General features: G+C 41.5%; 1 protein-coding gene across 4 annotated transcripts in view; it reads left to right on the forward strand.

Annotated features, from left to right (window-relative positions):
• The window catches only part of shank2b (SH3 and multiple ankyrin repeat domains 2b), a 299877-nt gene that overhangs the window by 261868 nt on the left and 20511 nt on the right, over positions 1–17498 (forward strand). For 2 of the 4 annotated variants that reach the window (XM_084920616.1, XM_084920850.1), the window contains 6 exons: positions 6480–6615; positions 9199–9279; positions 14003–14026; positions 14862–14900; positions 15557–15669; positions 16231–16336. In XM_084920616.1, coding sequence (XP_084776742.1) covers positions 6480–6615; positions 9199–9279; positions 14003–14026; positions 14862–14900; positions 15557–15669; positions 16231–16336 — 499 coding nt within the window. The remainder of the gene's footprint in view (positions 1–6479; positions 6616–9198; positions 9280–14002; positions 14027–14861; positions 14901–15556; positions 15670–16230; positions 16337–17498) is intronic. The other 2 variants (XM_084920699.1, XM_084920777.1) reach the window with 2 other exon arrangements.

Here is a 17498-nt window from a genome sequence, read left to right on the forward strand (position 1 = left end):
AGCGAGCTAACTTCCTGCTAACTTCTAACTCTGTTAAATTTAATAAATTCTGTTTTCATGGATGCCTGGATGTTAAACTTAATTGTTACACCTGGTAAAGCAGCAACGCTGATAATTTTATTAAAGATGAAAGAATTTAGTCAGTTTTTAACTCTCAGTGATGCTGCAGTGTTCGTTTGACTTTGAGACCTGAAGCCGACGGAGTTTAGGACCCAGATTACTCCGCGAGCCTCCTGACTACGGTAGCCGTAATGCTCCAACAATCCATCAAGCGGTGCAGCTTCGTAGCTTTGCACAGTCGCACTAAAACATTTTTTACAGATTTTTGTGTGCCATGTAGCACATAAAATCGGTTCGAGGTCAGTAAGCACAACCAGAATTCATACATAAGGCGCACTGTAGATTTTTAAGAAAATTAAAGGAGTTTAAGTGCACCTTGTGGAAATAGTAAAATGACACTATTGTACCTAAGACACACAAATAAACTCCGCTCTGGCTCACTGAACTGATTCTTCTGCCTCCTCAGATGTGTTCCCAGTTCTGCCAACGAGAGCTCAAACTGCCCCGCTGACATCCTGATATATGTATGAAAGCAATCGTAATACAGCTTCAACTGCTGGATCAAACCATGCAATTCTTCCTGTGAACTGGATGAACCACAATCTCTGTTTCTTCCTTTTCTCTAAATGTTTCTTGAGGAACTTTAGGACCAGCACATCATCACTTCATGTCAACCTAATTTTTGTTCTTTTTTCTGAGGACGAATTCTCTGCAAAACCGCAACAGTGTGTGTAGATTTGGTTCCGTAAAATTCAGAATTTTGTGCTGTTTTTATGCATTGTGTTTAGTTTGTAATGTCCTTAAGTATAAGAATAACTTAATTGATCCAAGAGGGAAATTCATGTGTCTGACATAGCTCACCTGCTATTTGTATGGGTATTAAAAAGCCTGATGGCTGTGGGTGCAAATGATTTTCTGTATCTCTGTGTTTAATAACAGTAGGAGAGGAGTTTTGCAGTACTGATGTTTTCTGTTCCATAAAGATGTTGTAAAGCGGGTGATCAGACTTATTCGGGATGGCTTCTAACGTCTTTAGGATGCATCTTTCCACCACCTACCCCAGCATGCCCAGCCTGGCTCCAATTACAGAGCCAGCCTTCCTCACTAGTTTGTCCAGTCCTCTTGTAGTCTTACATCTGTTGCTGCATAAACAGCAGACCCCAGCATACAACAGCACATTTGTCACCATAGACTGATAGAACATCTGCAGCAAGTTACTCCAGATGTCAAGAGATCTTTGTTTCCTTAACAAAAGGAGGCAACGATCATCAAATATCATTTCCTTTGTCTTAGAGGTGTTCAATATGAGGTTGGTTTTGTGACTCCAGTCGCTGAAGGCTTTTACAAGATCCCTATATTCAGATTCCTGTCCATTTCTGATGCACGCCACAATGGCAGGGTCAGCCAAGTATTTCTGGATTTGGTAGGACTTGTATTTGTATTTGAGTTGTATTTGAAGTCTGCTGTAAACAATGTGAAAAGGAACACCCAGGACAGTCCCTCGTCAAGCCCCCATGCTGCTCATTCATGTCCCAGAGACACAGTTACCCAAACTGACAAACTGTGGCCTTTCTCTTAGGTAGTCTGTAATCCAGAAAACAGAGAAGGAATCTACTCGCATCTCTGTGACCTTCTCTTTTTGGTTGGATGGTATTGAAAGGACTTGAAAAATCAAAGAACATAACTCTCACATGAGCGCCAGATTGCTCCAGATGAGCTCGGGCTCTGTTTGCATGCAAACTGCAGAGGAAGTTTGTCTTTGATCTCAAGTCTCAGTCGGTGAAGAATCAGCCAAGTTTTTCATGATATGCGGTGTGAGGCCACGGGTCTATAGTCGTTCAGTTCGGGTGGACGCTTTATTTTTGGTACCGGCACAGTACGGGATGTTTTCCACAATGTCGGCACCTGCCCCAGTTGTAGGGCTTTCGTCGCTTTGGCTCTCGACAAAGGCGGTCGCACTTTTCTCCTCTCCCTTCCCTGCTTAGCTTCTGTGTCCTTGTCTAGTCTCATCTATTTTCTACTCTTGCCCTGGTACACTCTCTCACAGTCTGTTCTCTAAAACCTAAAAGAGGAACTATGGATTTGATCAACTGGTCCCTGAATGCAATTGACACCCTCTTCTCAACGAGAAGCCTGGGCTCGGGTGAGCCTGAGTGTCCTGGAAGGACGTTCCCTGCTGGATACACAATGGACGGGTGGCATAACTGGAGGGTCGTGTGCCTGGCGGGACTGTCGATCGAGGACATTGAAGATATCTACCTTTTCGGAACCATGATAACAGGGTTCTTGCTGATCGGAGCTGGCTTGGCCCTGACTTATCGAAGATTAAAGAAAGCAGAATCAGCTGTTCAAAACCCCACAAGGCTGCCCGCTGGGATTGAAACGATGGGACAAGTCGTGAGTTCTCAAAATGGGCTCATTGAGTGCAGCACGGATAAGATCTTGGAGAAGCTTGAGGCTGCCGTGAACACTCAGACTAAGACCTCTGAGCGAAAATTGAATAACATCTTGGAGAAGCTCACAGCGTTCGTGAGTTCTCAGAATTTGCTCTTTGAGCGCAAGATTGATAACATCTTGGAGAAGCTCGCGGCTGTCCAACGGGAGATTGAGTGACCAGTGTCGGACTGCTAGAACGGCTTTGAAATTTACATGAGTTGTTCGCACTAAAGTAAAAACCACCATCATTTCATGCGGCTACCATTTCGGCGCCAGCTGTGGTCTCAAGGCTGGAGCTGAACATAACAAATTCTCACCCTGATAACAGACTGTGTTTAGACTGTACCTTCCTATCCTACGCAAGGCCACCTGGGTTGGCTGGAAGACTGTTTACTTAGCCTGGCAGGGCGAAGGACACTCTATCAGCTAACTCAGGACACGCATACGCATACACATACACTGATACACACTCATCCCCCTCCCTTTTCAAACGCCTTCGATGCTTTTTTTGGAGTTTTTTTCTCCTCCTCTCACCTCATGTTGTGTATTTTCGTTGTTTTTCATATCAGCCTACCTCTCTGACATGTCTTCCCAATGTGATGTTTGTGTAAAGTTTGGTCAGAAGGTTCCTTTGTAAGTGCGCATGCGCCGTAGCGTGCTGCCTGCTGTAACCTATAATTTCCTTCTGGATTAATAAAGTGTTCTGATTCTGATTCTGATAGACTTAGAGGTTGACACAGTTGGGTAGCACCATCTTTAAGCAGCCTTGCAGACACACCATCTGGGCCATCAGCCTTCCCAGAGCATAGCCTTCCTAGCTGCAGTCTCAGCCCTCTCACTGTGCAGATAAAGGAGGAGGCACAGGTGTAAGAGGGGAAGTAGCTGCCATAGTAGAAGTGCAAGGCGAGGTGGAGCTGTGGTGGAAAAGCACACTTGTGGAGGAGAATTAGGAAAAGAAGATGGAAGAAGACATCTCCCATAGCTAGAGCAAAGACTTTAGATTTTATCTAGAAAACCAAATGAAAATGCTTTCATGACCGCTAATTCTGGTTGGGTTTTTGACCTAGAGCTGGATTCCAGTTTGACCAGTTAAATAAAACTGACTTTCTTATTAGCTTACCTGCTAACAGAGACAAATTGCTTGATGCCAACATAGCAATTAGCTGGCTAACCTTAGCTTGCTTGCTTGCTATGATATAGTGTTTAATTTTGTACAAACATGAGGCAAATGAGTCACTCGACAGAATCCCTGTTCTTCTCTGGTGCTCCAGAGCCAGCCGGAGGGTGACCAGGTGAAGACCTGCTGCAGCTATGCTGAGCTCAATGAAGTCACGGAGCAGAACAGGGGCCCCGTTAGCACCTACAATTCAAGGCAGTGGAGTTGGAGTCCATCCACAGAAGAACAGATATAGATGTGATGATCTGAGGAGTTTGGAGGCTCAGTTGACATCTTGGGGTGTTTGTGATATGATTGTGTTTAGTTGTTAGGTATACATCAAAGTAGCATTAGTGTGATTTTATAATGATACAGTGAAATAGGTAGTGTAAAAATGCTAACATAACTTATCACTATTTAATCAACATTTCAAAATCAGACAAGATATATTTGCATATTTTACAAATTTTACAAAGTTTTGAACACTTTTAAAATAGTACAGAGTTACTATTGCTGCTTTTGCTTATAGTTTAATGTTCAGTGAGAGAAATCTAGTCGGTTTTGTGCTTGAACAAGTGCATAAAAGTCAGGTTCACTATCCAATTATTCTCTTCCACTTAACCTTATCAGGATCACCTACTCCAGCTACCATAGGGCAAGAGCTGGGGAACACCCTGGCACAGTGCTAACACAGAGAAACAGATAACAACCCCACCGCCATGCTGCCCCATGGCTCTGTGTCTTAGGTGGAAATATAAAGGTCAAAATCCATCACTGGGAATGTTTACTAACATATAAAGCTATAAACATATAAAACATATAAACCATGGGGTCAAATTTGACCCCATGGGTTCTCCAGGGTTAAGAGAAGAATGAAAATCCAGCACTGATACAGACTTAAAGTGCTCGATAACAAATTGCAACAAACTGTGATTCAGTACTCTTGCCCTGATGGAGTTAGCGGTTTTGGTATAATAATACAATGCACTTTAAAAGTCCAACTTTTTTGTACAGCCACCATCACAGCTGTGTCACAGACATCACAGCTTTCCTCCAAGAACAAAAAGTCCAAATTGTTTGTTTTTAATTGAAGCTTCAGATTTCTCACCGTGTCCTTGAGCCATTTTGTCATGTTAAAAATTAAAAAGCATCTACTAGGGTATGAAAAGGAAAGTTTAAAATGGTGTGTGTGTGTTTATTTGCATAGTCAAAAGCAATGAGTGGGGGGTGTTCAGTGTGTTAGATGCATTATTATATGAGCTGATGTTTATGACGTATACATGGAGAAACATACGCGAGGGCAGCAGCCAGGCTCCTTTATGAATATTGCAGCTATGAAGCTTTTGTTGATTCCTTCAGCTGCTTATTTTGAAAATTGTTAATCAATTTCCTGGTTTCATTGTCTTTTATTTGGACGTACAGAGGTGTAAAAAGTCTGTTCTCTTGTCTGTCGCTGTTATGTAGAAGGAGATTGTACAACTCTGGCCTGTACGTTGCTGTGAAATAAAGTATTTGTCCTTTCCTGAATGTTTCAGATCATCCAACTAGCTTTAATATGCATTAAAAATAACCCCTGTGGATACAGAATGATTATTTAATTCATTAAGGTCAGTTTTCATGATTCAGCAATAAGAAAGAGATTTTGGCAAAAATTGGCAAGATGTCAAAAACATCTTGATCATCACCGAGACTTTTGGGGAAATTATCTGTGACAAAAGTCACCGAGACAAAATGTAAACTTTTTGGAGGTTTTGGACGAGCTACGTCCAGATGAACAGAATCAACCTTTTGGGATTTACTTACCTGGATGATTGAGCATGCATCAAGACACTTTGATTAAGGCTAAGTGTAAACAGAATTGTATGCAGCCCATGGGTGAACCCTGGGTAATTACCAGGATTTGTATCTTGTTTTCTCATGACAAGCGTTTATCCACAAAGCTCAATATTTTGCTTTCAACAGAATTTTGTTCCAAAGGTGTTTGGGTGGTTTTTGTAATTATGTGATCTTTGCAGATTCCAAATCCTAAAGCAACGTAGCAACAGTCCTAAATTTCCTTCATTTAGACAGCTTCTCGGTTTGCGGACTAACACAATATTTTTCAGCTCCATGCGTCTCGAAGCTGCTTTTATAATTCTATGAAAGTTTTTGTGATCGAGGAATGGTTCACACCAGCCGGTCTTTCAACAGTCATGGCCAGAGGTTTTGACAACGGCACAAGTTTGTTTTTCATGCACTTTGCAGGTTTTAATTTAGAACATTATATACACGTTTCTATGATATTGTGAAGAAGAATTACAAGGATTTAATATGTTTCAAAATCTTTTAATGGCAAATAAATAAATTATTTTTGGCCACAGCTGTAGAGAAGATCAGTGCTGGTCAGTCACTGAACTTTGTACATCTTCATTTATACATTTATGTCCTTAGACAGAACATCTGACTCAAACTGGTTCATGGCACAGTTGAGCACAGAGACTCACTCGCTTTAATTGCCTGAAATATGTCTACACAGTGTGTTCAATAAAAATACATTTTAGTAATGTTTTAAATCAAACCAGTGGATGTGGTGGCTGGAGAGACAGTTTACCAGTCTGGTTGGTTTCCAGTAGAAAATGATGGTTTGCACTGTGAAGCCATACTTGCACTTCTCACAGTTTCTTTTGTATTGAATTTTGCATCTTCAGATTTAAACGAGCAGCAGTTTTCTCCCACACAAAGCTGAGGTGTCGGTCCAGTGTCTACATGTTTGTGCTGTTCATAAATACGCAGTTAATAGCATAAGCAAAGATGCAGGATAAGAAAACTTTTGGTTTGTTTGTGGCAGGTGAACCAGGAGAATGTGGTGAAGGTGGGCCATCGACAGGTGGTCAACATGATCCGCCAGGGAGGCAACCGGCTCCTGATTAAGGTGGTGACAGTGAGCCGGAATCTGGACCCCGAGGACACAGCACGCAAAAAAGGTACAGCAGCTCCAAGATGAGACTGAAAATGGCTGCCAGTCGTGTTTAGACATGGATTCGAGAATATAATCGTCATGAGGTGCTTCAGCTGAGGAGCAGCAGAGCACAGCTGTAGCATACAGCCTGCTGTAGTACAGTGCTGTGTGAACCTGATCACAGATGTACCTCCTGTATTAAAATATTAAAGTGACACACTGACTGATGATTTAGTTCACTATTATCTGTATAGCTAGAAGAAATCTCAGCGCACACTGTGTTGTAAAGCAAATCCTCTTTAATATCCAAACATCCATCCATTTGCTCCCACTTTTCCAATTCAGGGTCCCAGGAGGAGCTGGAGCCTATCCCAGCTGTCACAGGGCATGAGGCAGGGTACACACATACAGGGAGTGCAGAATTATTAGGCAAATGAGTATTTTGTCCACATCATCCTCTTCATGCATGTTGTCTTACTCCAAGCTGTATAGGCTCGAAAGCCTACTACCAATTAAGCATATTAGGTGATGTGCATCTCTGTAATGAGAAGGGGTGTGGTCTAATGACATCAACACCCTATATCAGGTGTGCATAATTATTAGGCAACGTCTTTCCTTTGGCAAAATGGGTCAAAAGAAGGACTTGACAGGCTCAGAAAAGTCAAAAATAGTGAGATATCTTGCAGAGGGATGCAGCAGTCTCAAAATTGCAAAGCTTCTGAAGCGTGATCATCGAACAATCAAGCGTTTCATTCAAAATAGTCAACAGGGTCGCAAGAAGCGTGTGGAAAAACCAAGGCGCAAAATAACTGCCCATGAACTGAGAAAAGTCAAGCGTGCAGCTGCCAAGATGCCACTTGCCACCAGTTTGGCCATATTTCAGAGCTGCAACATCACTGGAGTGCCCAAAAGCACAAGGTGTGCAATACTCAGAGACATGGCCAAGGTAAGAAAGGCTGAAAGACGACCACCACTGAACAAGACACACAAGCTGAAACGTCAAGACTGGGCCAAGAAATATCTCAAGACTGATTTTTCTAAGGTTTTATGGACTGATGACATGAGAGTGAGTCTTGATGGGCCAGATGGATGGGCCCGTGGCTGGATTGGTAAAGGGCAGAGAGCTCCAGTCCGACTCAGACGCCAGCAAGGTGGAGGTGGAGTACTGGTTTGGGCTGGTATCATCAAAGATGAGCTTGTGGGGCCTTTTCGGGTTGAGGATGGAGTCAAGCTCAACTCCCAGTCCTACTGCCAGTTTCTGGAAGACACCTTCTTCAAGCAGTGGTACAGGAAGAAGTCTGCATCCTTCAAGAAAAACATGATTTTCATGCAGGACAATGCTCCATCACACGCGTCCAAGTACTCCACAGCGTGGCTGGCAAGAAAGGGTATAAAAGAAGAAAAACTAATGACATGGCCTCCTTGTTCACCTGATCTGAACCCCATTGAGAACCTGTGGTCCATCATCAAATGTGAGATTTACAAGGAGGGAAAACAGTACACCTCTCTGAACAGTGTCTGGGAGGCTGTGGTTGCTGCTGCACGCAATGTTGATGGTGAACAGATCAAAACACTGACAGAATCCATGGATGGCAGGCTTTTGAGTGTCCTTGCAAAGAAAGGTGGCTATATTGGTCGCTGATTTGTTTTTGTTTTGTTTTTGAATGTCAGAAATGTATATTTGTGAATGTGGAGAGGTTATATTGGTTTCACTGGTAAAAATAAATAATTGAAATGGGTATATATTTGTTTTTTGTTAAGTTGCCTAATAATTATGCACAGTAATAGTCACCTGCACACACAGATATCCCCCTAAAATAGCTAAAACTGAAAACAAACTAAAAACTACTTCCAGAAACATTCAGCTTTGATATTAATGAGTTTTTTGGGTTCATTGAGAACATGGTTGTTGTTCAATAATAAAATTATTCCTCAAAAATACAACTTGCCTAATAATTCTGCACTCCCTGTATAGAGACAGACCGGTCATGCTCAGATTCATACCTACTATAAATTTATAATCACCAGTTAACTAATGTGTTTGGACTGTGAGAGGAAGCTGGAGAGACATGGTGAAAACATGAAAACTCCAAGCAGGATCTCCTTGATGTGAGGTCACAGTGCTAGAGACCAACAGAGGTCAGCTAGAGGTCAACAGGAAGAGACCTCCAACAAAGCCATTATCAGGGAGGTCATCTACTGAAACTGGTTGGGGGGAAAAGAAGGACTGTGTAATAATACCCCTCAAAGACCATGACAAACCGGACCAACTCTGTGCTTAGGATACAAACAGCAAACACGAGAGGTCAGACCAGGTGGTTTTAATACAAACTAGACAAAATCTACACATGGAAATAAGCAAACCTTTAAATGTTTGTCAAAAATCTCTGATCAGAATATTGCTTTTGTCTCTGTGTTGTTCTGATACTCTATTATATTTTCTTATCATCAGAAAATATTTCTAATTTGATCCTTTTCCCTCAGTGAAATATTTTTTCCCCATCGCTCGACTGATCGATTAAAGATTTACCTGAAAAGGTGTGACGCCTCCAGATCACTGCAGATGACCTGCCTGCTTTTGGTCACATGTCTGTTTCTCTCTGCTCAGCTCCTCCACCTCCAAAGAGAGCCCCCACCACAGCCCTGTCAATGCGCTCAAAGTCGATGACGTCTGAACTCGAGGAACTCGGTAAGAGCTGCAGTTTTGACTTTGGTTACTCACAATGGCAAATGGGAGCAAGTGTCTCACAGAAGATCTTTTTTGTACCTCTTTCTCATGGTTGGTTAATCTCTCAATAGTGGATAAAGGTAAGCAGATAATGCTGTATAACCTTTTGCCATCCATTATGCCCAACTGCATATTCATTTGCTCACAGTGGCTGATTGAGGCTTTTGTTCAGACTAATGCAATATGCGTTTCCATCATCTGGTCACTTTAGTTTGTCTTAAAGAAGAAAATAGAAGAAAAAGGCTTTTCCTCCCTCATCTCCTCTCCTCCTTTGCATGAAGTGCTCTTGCTTCTGGATGCCCACACTCATCCACACTCATGAGTTGTTGCTTCTGCTGCAAAGAGCAAACGAGTAAAAAGAGCATTAGTGTGACTGTATCGTCTTCGTCTTTCTGTTTGTCCGTGTGTACGATGTAGTGCTGGGCGATATGACGATATATATTATGTGGACAATAGAATAGTGTCCATTGTGCCTTTCTATCGTTTCTAACCTAATTTTTATAAATGATTACATAAAATATATCATTAACCCTTTAAAGCCGGTCAGAGCGGGCACGCTCCGTTTTGCGTAACTATTTTTAAATCCCTGTAAAACTGGAACCACGTAAGCTAACGCAATAATTTTTTTTGCATATGAAACCGGAGGAGTTGTACTTACATCTTATGCCATCAGCTTGTCCTAGGTCACGGTTTCCTTCCACATATGGCTTTGCAAAAATTGCATAAAAAGCACTTGCAGCAACTAAAACATAATATTCCAGAAACACACTTTGCCGATCTGATCAGTTGTTCATAACACTTCCTACGTTGGAATAGACATCAGCGCGAACTACCGCATGTCCGCCATTACCTGGCCAGAACCGGAAGTGACGTCATTTTCACGGAAATTTGCATTATAATATCTATTTTCATTTTTCCTGCAGTATATAAAAATTAGTGTATCTCAAAAATAAAACTATGAAGACACTCAAAATAAGTAATGTAAAAAACAAAAAAACAAAAACAATTTTCAATTTTTTTGGACTTTTTTGCAATTTATGTAGTTACTATGGACTTAATGCATACATATTATTAAAATTTGGGCTATAACGGTTGTATTGATGTATAGCAACTTGAAATGCCCCCACAAATGGCACTACAGCATGTAAAAATATAAAGATAAGTTCTGGCAGACTTGGCTCTATGGTAGATCTTAAAGGGTTAAATAGCCTGTGGCAAATATATTAGTGTTGTCTTCTCACTATACATACTCTTAACTTTATGCAAGAGAAAATAAAGTATAAAAAATTATATTTTTCACAAAGAAACTCTGTCTTGTGGTTTTGCAACATGTTGCTGCTTTACGTGCACCCGGATTTGCGACATGCTTTACGCTAACTCAAAACGATGGACGAGCGACAGGTTGCAGTTTCATGCCTGGACATGCAACAGGCAGACACAGCTACACAAGCAGCCCAAGAATAAGCAATTTTACCGAAAAGAGGGGGTACGTCTGTGATTTGGTTACATTTTGAGTTCAACAGCACCAACACAAAGCAGAAGACGCCCATTTGCAAGCTATGCTATAAAATTATTCCTGCACTCAATGGCAACACAACAAATCTCTTCTATCACCTACAGAAGGTCCACGAAAAAGAATACTCAAGAATCCAGAAAATCCGATCTAAACCAAGTTGTGGAACAATGGGAGCAAGTTGGGAAAAGAAAAACTATACCAGCTGAAGATACAGCAGTCTTTCGCACAAGACACGCCGTATGAGAAAACGTCCCAGCGCCATAAACAAATCGCAGGAGCCGTCTCGCGTTACATTTATAAAGGCATGGCCCCTGTTTATGTAGCTGAGAAGGACAGCTTTCGTAACCTCGTCAAAGTCCTTGATCCGAGGTACGTTATGCCCGGTCGTAAGCACTTCAGTAAAGTCGAGTTGCCTCGCTTATATGACGCGTGCCGGGCCAAAGTAGAGAAGGATGTTTGGAGTGTCGTGCATTATGCCTTGACGACTGACATATGGACGAGCAGAGATACGCTGCCCTACATGAGCGTAACCATCCATGTCATTAACAAAGACCTCTGCGCTCGCTGTTTACAGACTGCGTACTTTCCAGATGACCACAGGTCAGGTGGTATATCGTGATATATATCGTTATCGTGATATAATAATTCATATCGTGATAAATATTTTTCCATATCGCCCAGCACTAGTACGATGTACATTTTAGAGGTGTTTTGTGTTGTCCTGACGCCTCATGACAAACAGCAGAGTTAGAGTTTCTGAGATGATGCGTTCAAAGGAGACACAGGCCTGAAAGGAGGGCAGCCATGAAATGTGAAAGGAGCATTAGAAGAGGACAAACAATCAATTTATGAGTACCCACACGCATAAATGTCCTACCTTTGTCGTGTAAATTACCTAGACATTATTTATTCCCAGGTGAAGAAAGGTTTTTTGATGTTTGATTTTTACCTGATGTTAAAGTTGTAACCCTTCTTATTATAGTCTGAGGTGGTTTGCTTGCAGAGGACGTGGATACATGCAGTTTGTTGCATGTGGTTTTTTAAAGCTTGCTGTGGTTGCTGCTAGCTGCTCGATTCAAACTGATCTGCTGGCAAACCCAAACTTGTTCCACTTTGACTTGTTAGGCAGACACATGTTAAAGGAGACCTGTTAGAACTTTTAACCTTTTTTTTAATCTTTGGACTAAAGCAGCATCGCACATGGTCCAAAATAATTGTTATTTGTCTTACACTTGGTCTATGTGCAGCTCATCAGACAGATATCACAGCAAAATGTGCAGTAGACACACATGTCCACTGTGTCCGTGCAGAAGTTGCTCTAAGCTGCAGTAACAGCACGGGGGGATATTTTATTTGTGTTTAAACAGGCATAACTAACACATTTACATATAAATTTGTGCTGTCAGCGTTAATCTGGTTAAAAAGGCGTTAACGCCATAACTGCATTAACGCAGCAAATCTCCGTTAGCAAGTTACCGCGGATCGCCCCTCACGTGGGGCTGGACGTGGGGCTGGACGTGGGGCTGGACCGCGCTGACGCCATGCAGCCCCACGCACAGGGCGATCTACAGTAACTCGTTAACAGAGATTTGCCTCGTTAATGCAGTTATGGCGTTAACGTCTTTTTAATGAGATTAACGCTGACAGCACTAATGTAAATACACATTAGCTGCCTAGCTTCATCGTTTCAGCCAATTACGAACCTTAGAATCTACTTCATACATTTTTTACTCACTGCTGACTTCTTGACTTCAAATGTATAATGCATTTGCATGTGTGCATGCATGAGTGTCCATTTCACATTTTGGAGAGGCACAGTGTGAAATGGACACTGTGGAATACACGTTTTGCTGTGATGCTGGGTTGCATCAGTTTATTTATTCTTAATGAAGTCGTTTTTCCGCTCCCACCGCCCACTCACCAAACACTCTTCTGATTGGCTACCACATGCAAATAAAAAAACTATATATACATATATATAGTTGACTGCATTTAAACTGAATATGATCACACCATCATGTCATCATATCCAGGAAGTTGTTTCCATAATTTCCTAATAATAATTTCAGTTTCTCTTGGCCAGATGATAGGAGAGTTTTCTTCTTTATCTCAGACTGTTTTAAACGAGCTTGGGCCCACATCCCGAAAAAGCATGCTATCCCAATGCTATGCCTCCCATGTTTACCTTAAAAACCTGAGCCAAATTCTAGATTAAGATTTAGGAGCTGATTAGGGTTTGTTTGTTTTTTAAGCGGAGAGAACACACTGGCTGCTTTAAAGTAATCTGGAATGCAGCCTGATGAAGGAGAATTATTTATGACAGAGAGAAGCTGGGGGAGATGACAGGCAAAACCTCTTTCATGACGTTAGGAGGAAGAATGTCAGTTGGCCATGTGACTATATCACTATATCTTTTGTGGGAATTAGCTTAAATTTGGAGCACAGAACTGGGTCAGACATTTGGAAAAGGAACTGTGACCTGATACAGCGGTCCCCAACCTTTTTGCGCCACAGACCGGTTTAAATGTCAGATAATATCTTTAAGGTGTCGCGGATAAATACAACAAAATAAAATGATACGAGCAAGACAAAAACTGTGGTATTTTGAAAATATAACAATAAACGTGAATTCACTGTGTAATTGTGTAACTTTATTAGCAGCGTCCTCCTGAAATGCACCAACAACACTGAGAGTAACATCCTCCTCTCTGCCCCTTTATGCTCTCTGGTTGCTATGGTAACACGTAAATATTTCTTTCAAAATAAGACACACGACTACAACACGAGAAAAGACCCAGGGAAACCCAGTTAACGATAAAAACCCTGAAAACCATCAATTTCACACTCGAGCCTCAACTCTCGCAGCCCGGCACCAAACGGACTCACGGTTCCAGTCCGAGGCCCGGCGGGTGGGGACCGCTGCCAGAAAAGACATTCAGAAGATATTAGAGAAAGACGACTGAGTAGCATTTAGTTAATAGTACTGAACAGGATCCTTGAATTGTGCTTATTATTGTTAATCAAACGACCAAAATAAGAAGTTCTCACATCTTTCATGAGCCGCCCTCATCACAGGGCTTTGGGACGAGGGCAGCTTTTCATGTCTCCGGGGAAAAGCGTTGAGTCTGTGTATATGCTCTGAAGACTCTTTTTTTGTCATCCTTTAAGCCACTCTAAGGAAAAAGAAAGGTGGTAAGTTACAGCGGGCATGCTTTCAGTCTGATCTAGTATCTCCAGTGATTGATTTCTGTCCCGTATTTCCCACACAGTCCACCCCACTGTGATTAACTAACACTGTTGTATTTAGTGATTCCTTTTCTGACTCGCTCCATTTCGACCGAATTAAACCAAATGGAGCTACGCCCATAGTGCATTTGCATGATTTACAAAGTGTTTTGATTGCAGCTGTTTCTGTCTTCTAAATGTTGTTAGTGCATGGTTAAATGTCGTAGTAATCACAGGCTATAGATTCTTCTTGCTGAGCATTCCCAGGATTTGCTTTTGATTAAAGGGGCATGTCACCTCACAGTGCTTCTTTGCAAGCAGACCCACAAACCTAATTTGCAACACTATCAGCAGTAAGCATACACTGTTTACTTTCTAGAATCTTTTTACGCTTTAAACACAAAAATATACATAGTGGCAGAGCCTTAATGAGGAATTACAAATGAGTATGAGTGTGAGTCAGTGTTTTTTCACTATACCTGACCTTTAAAGTTTCATGTTTCTCTTCTTCATGTGTGCATTTTTCTGTAAGCTACTTGTGTGTGTTAGTGTGTGTGTTCGTGTGAGGAGGAGGAGGTTTATTCTAGGAAATGTTTCACTCACACATAGGTTTCCAGGGCAACCGTGTTGCATGTTGTTTGATAGGTTGTAGCTGCGATCCAACTGGGAGACAGATCAGAGAGAGAGTGAAAAGGAATGTGCGTCTTTCTGCTATTTCTGTGTGTTTGTGTGGTTTTTACCTCTAACCGTAGTTAAGGTCATTGATGCTCCTTTCCTCCCCTTTCCTCTCCTCTGTGTATAGATGCGCAGAAGAAGAGGATTGTTTTCCAAGTCACTCTAAGTAATCACTCCCCTGATGCATGGAAGCTTTGTACATCCTAGACAGTTGTAGGCAGGTGACACAGTAAGAGGAGAGATCAGGGCTAGCATGTAGCTTCTCTGAGCAAAACCCTTTAGCTGGAATCTATTTGATGGCATCATCACACACCAGAGGGAAGTTCAGGTTTGCCAAATTTGCCATTGATAGCTTTCTCGTGTTGCAGGCAGAGTAAAAAAATAAGATAAAAAAACAATAAAAACACAGAGAAAGGTAATGGCAAGCTTGGCAGGCTTTCACATCCATTGCTCATTTTACATTTAACGAGGGAACGACCCTGAGAGCTGGATGATGCTGCTGAGTCGGCTGTTTGGAAAGAGCTTGCACGGCTTCCAAGGCTGGACATGCCAGGCGCATTTCATCAAAGTTGCCCTCTCACCCCTTCCCCTTGCTCCTCCTCCCTCATACCCCCACACCCACAAAAAAAAGAGTTTCAACTGTTTTTGGTTTCAGTTCCATTCACAATTCGGTGTGGAAACACAATGAAGGGTCACTGTAAATGACTGAATGAGTAGCTTGCATTTGACCCATCAGATTTGAAACTAAGGCTTTGCAAGTTCACTCCTGCCCCTTGTCACGTTTTTCAGTGCTGACATATTATGACTTGGTTTGCTTTGCAGACAAAGTAGAAGAGATGACCCATGCCCAGAAGACATCACCTGTTGACATGAAGATAGCCACAATTAAACCACGCCCATCCAGTCGCTGCTTGGTTACGCCAACTGATATGAATGTAAGCATAAGCGAACTCACTTTATGGTGATCATTGTTTCAGATCGCTGTTACCGTAAATTAGATTGTTCAGTATCAGGTTGTGTGGCTGTACCCTGTGCTGCTTCCCCAGACTGGATGCCATGATGGAAAACCGTTTGTCCTTTTAGAGCTCCTGTTTTTTAAAATATGTAGTGGAAAGCTTCAGGGCTAATGCTGATGTTTAGCAGCCAATTTAAGGTTAGGGTTAAGTTTACGTGTAATGAAAATAGTATAAAAGTAGAGCTGATCTTAAAGTGCATGTAAGAGAATTCATTTGAAAGATAACATCTTCCCGTTTCTGAAAGTTTGCTTTATTTAAAACACCTGAAACCAGTAGCTAGTGTCAAAACAGAAAACTTGTCCTCCTATTTGCAAGTATCAGTCAACACAGCCAGTGGCAGGTGATGCCTGGACCTGGCCGATATGTTATGTATCCTAATGTGTGAATTCCTGTAAGCAAATGCTGTTATTGTTATTTAGAGATCTAATGAAACAATTATATATTCCTAGTTATATTAATAATTTACAATTGACTTTTCAGTCCTTGTATCATGACCGCCAAGGAGTAGCTGTGGTGCCACCCACTGTGCCAGGAGCCTTCCTGGGGATACCTGAGAAGGGCACTATGAAAAAGCAAAAGTCCATAGGTATGATGTATATACAGTAAAAAATATGTGTAGGTGTGTGTGTGAGTGTCCAGTAACCTGTGCTTTTAGCTTATCATAATATTTTATTAATGCTCTGAGGACTTGCTCTTTGTGGTCTAGCAATATTAAAGCTAATTATAGATAAATTAGAGTGAGCCAGTCAGCAAAGTGTGCTTTCAGGCGATAATATTGGAGGTCATTAAGCATGTGCTCAAACCTCATTCTCACTCCCGAACTAGAGGGATGTCATACATGCTAATGTTGGTTTCAGGTTTTTTGACTTGCAGTGCCATCAGAATTACCACGAAGTTATCTTCTTTATCTTCTTTTTGCACAGTAATCCATTCAGGGCTCTATCTGCAAACTGCATAGCCATACTCTTCTCTACACTCTCTGAAAATTAAGGACCTTATTGTCCCTTTAACCCTTTCATGCATGAATTATGACAACCTCAAACAGGATTTTTTTATTCATCTTTAGGAATGAAAACGTAATTTTGAACTTCATTTTTTTAAACATGTACTTTTCCACTAAGGTGGACAACTGATGTGCATGGAGCAGCACATCAGTGTCCAATGTAGTGGTTTATGTGCAAGTATACCATCAATACTGTAACAATTACAAGAAAACAGCCTTTGAATATCCACCCACTGTAGTGACCACTAGGGTTGGGCGATATGTAAAAATTTTCCAACTGACAATTGTCAGTCCAATAATCGACGATGTTTATGATATATTTGCGCATGCTCAGACTTTTTGATGGGCAGAGCAATGTAATCATGCACAGACTGATTTGCACATTTACAACACAGAAGAAGTCCTAACATGGACAAACTAATTTAAAAATTATTATTTTTTATTATAATTTTAAATTTTTTTATTGTTTTTATAATTTTATAAATTATAAAAATTAGGGCTGTCAGCATTAACGCAGCGTTAAAGCACTCATCGCGATTAAGGCGATTAAAATTTTCAATGCGCTCGACCCATCTGGAGCGCAGAATGAACAAGCTCTGGACAAACTGCCCCAAATGCGTTGGCAGAGACATTTCAGGGATTTTGACTCAGTCTGCGCTCCAGATGGGTTAATTATTAATCGCGTTAGTCGTGATGACGGCGCGTTAATGCTGACAGCACTAAAAAAAAGTCGATATATTCGTCC

This window comes from Perissodus microlepis, chromosome 1 (genome assembly GCF_051167445.1).
Source record: "Perissodus microlepis isolate ML-2025 ecotype Zambia chromosome 1, ASM5116744v1, whole genome shotgun sequence".
In the NCBI taxonomy this organism is placed as follows: Eukaryota; Metazoa; Chordata; class Actinopteri; order Cichliformes; family Cichlidae; genus Perissodus; species Perissodus microlepis.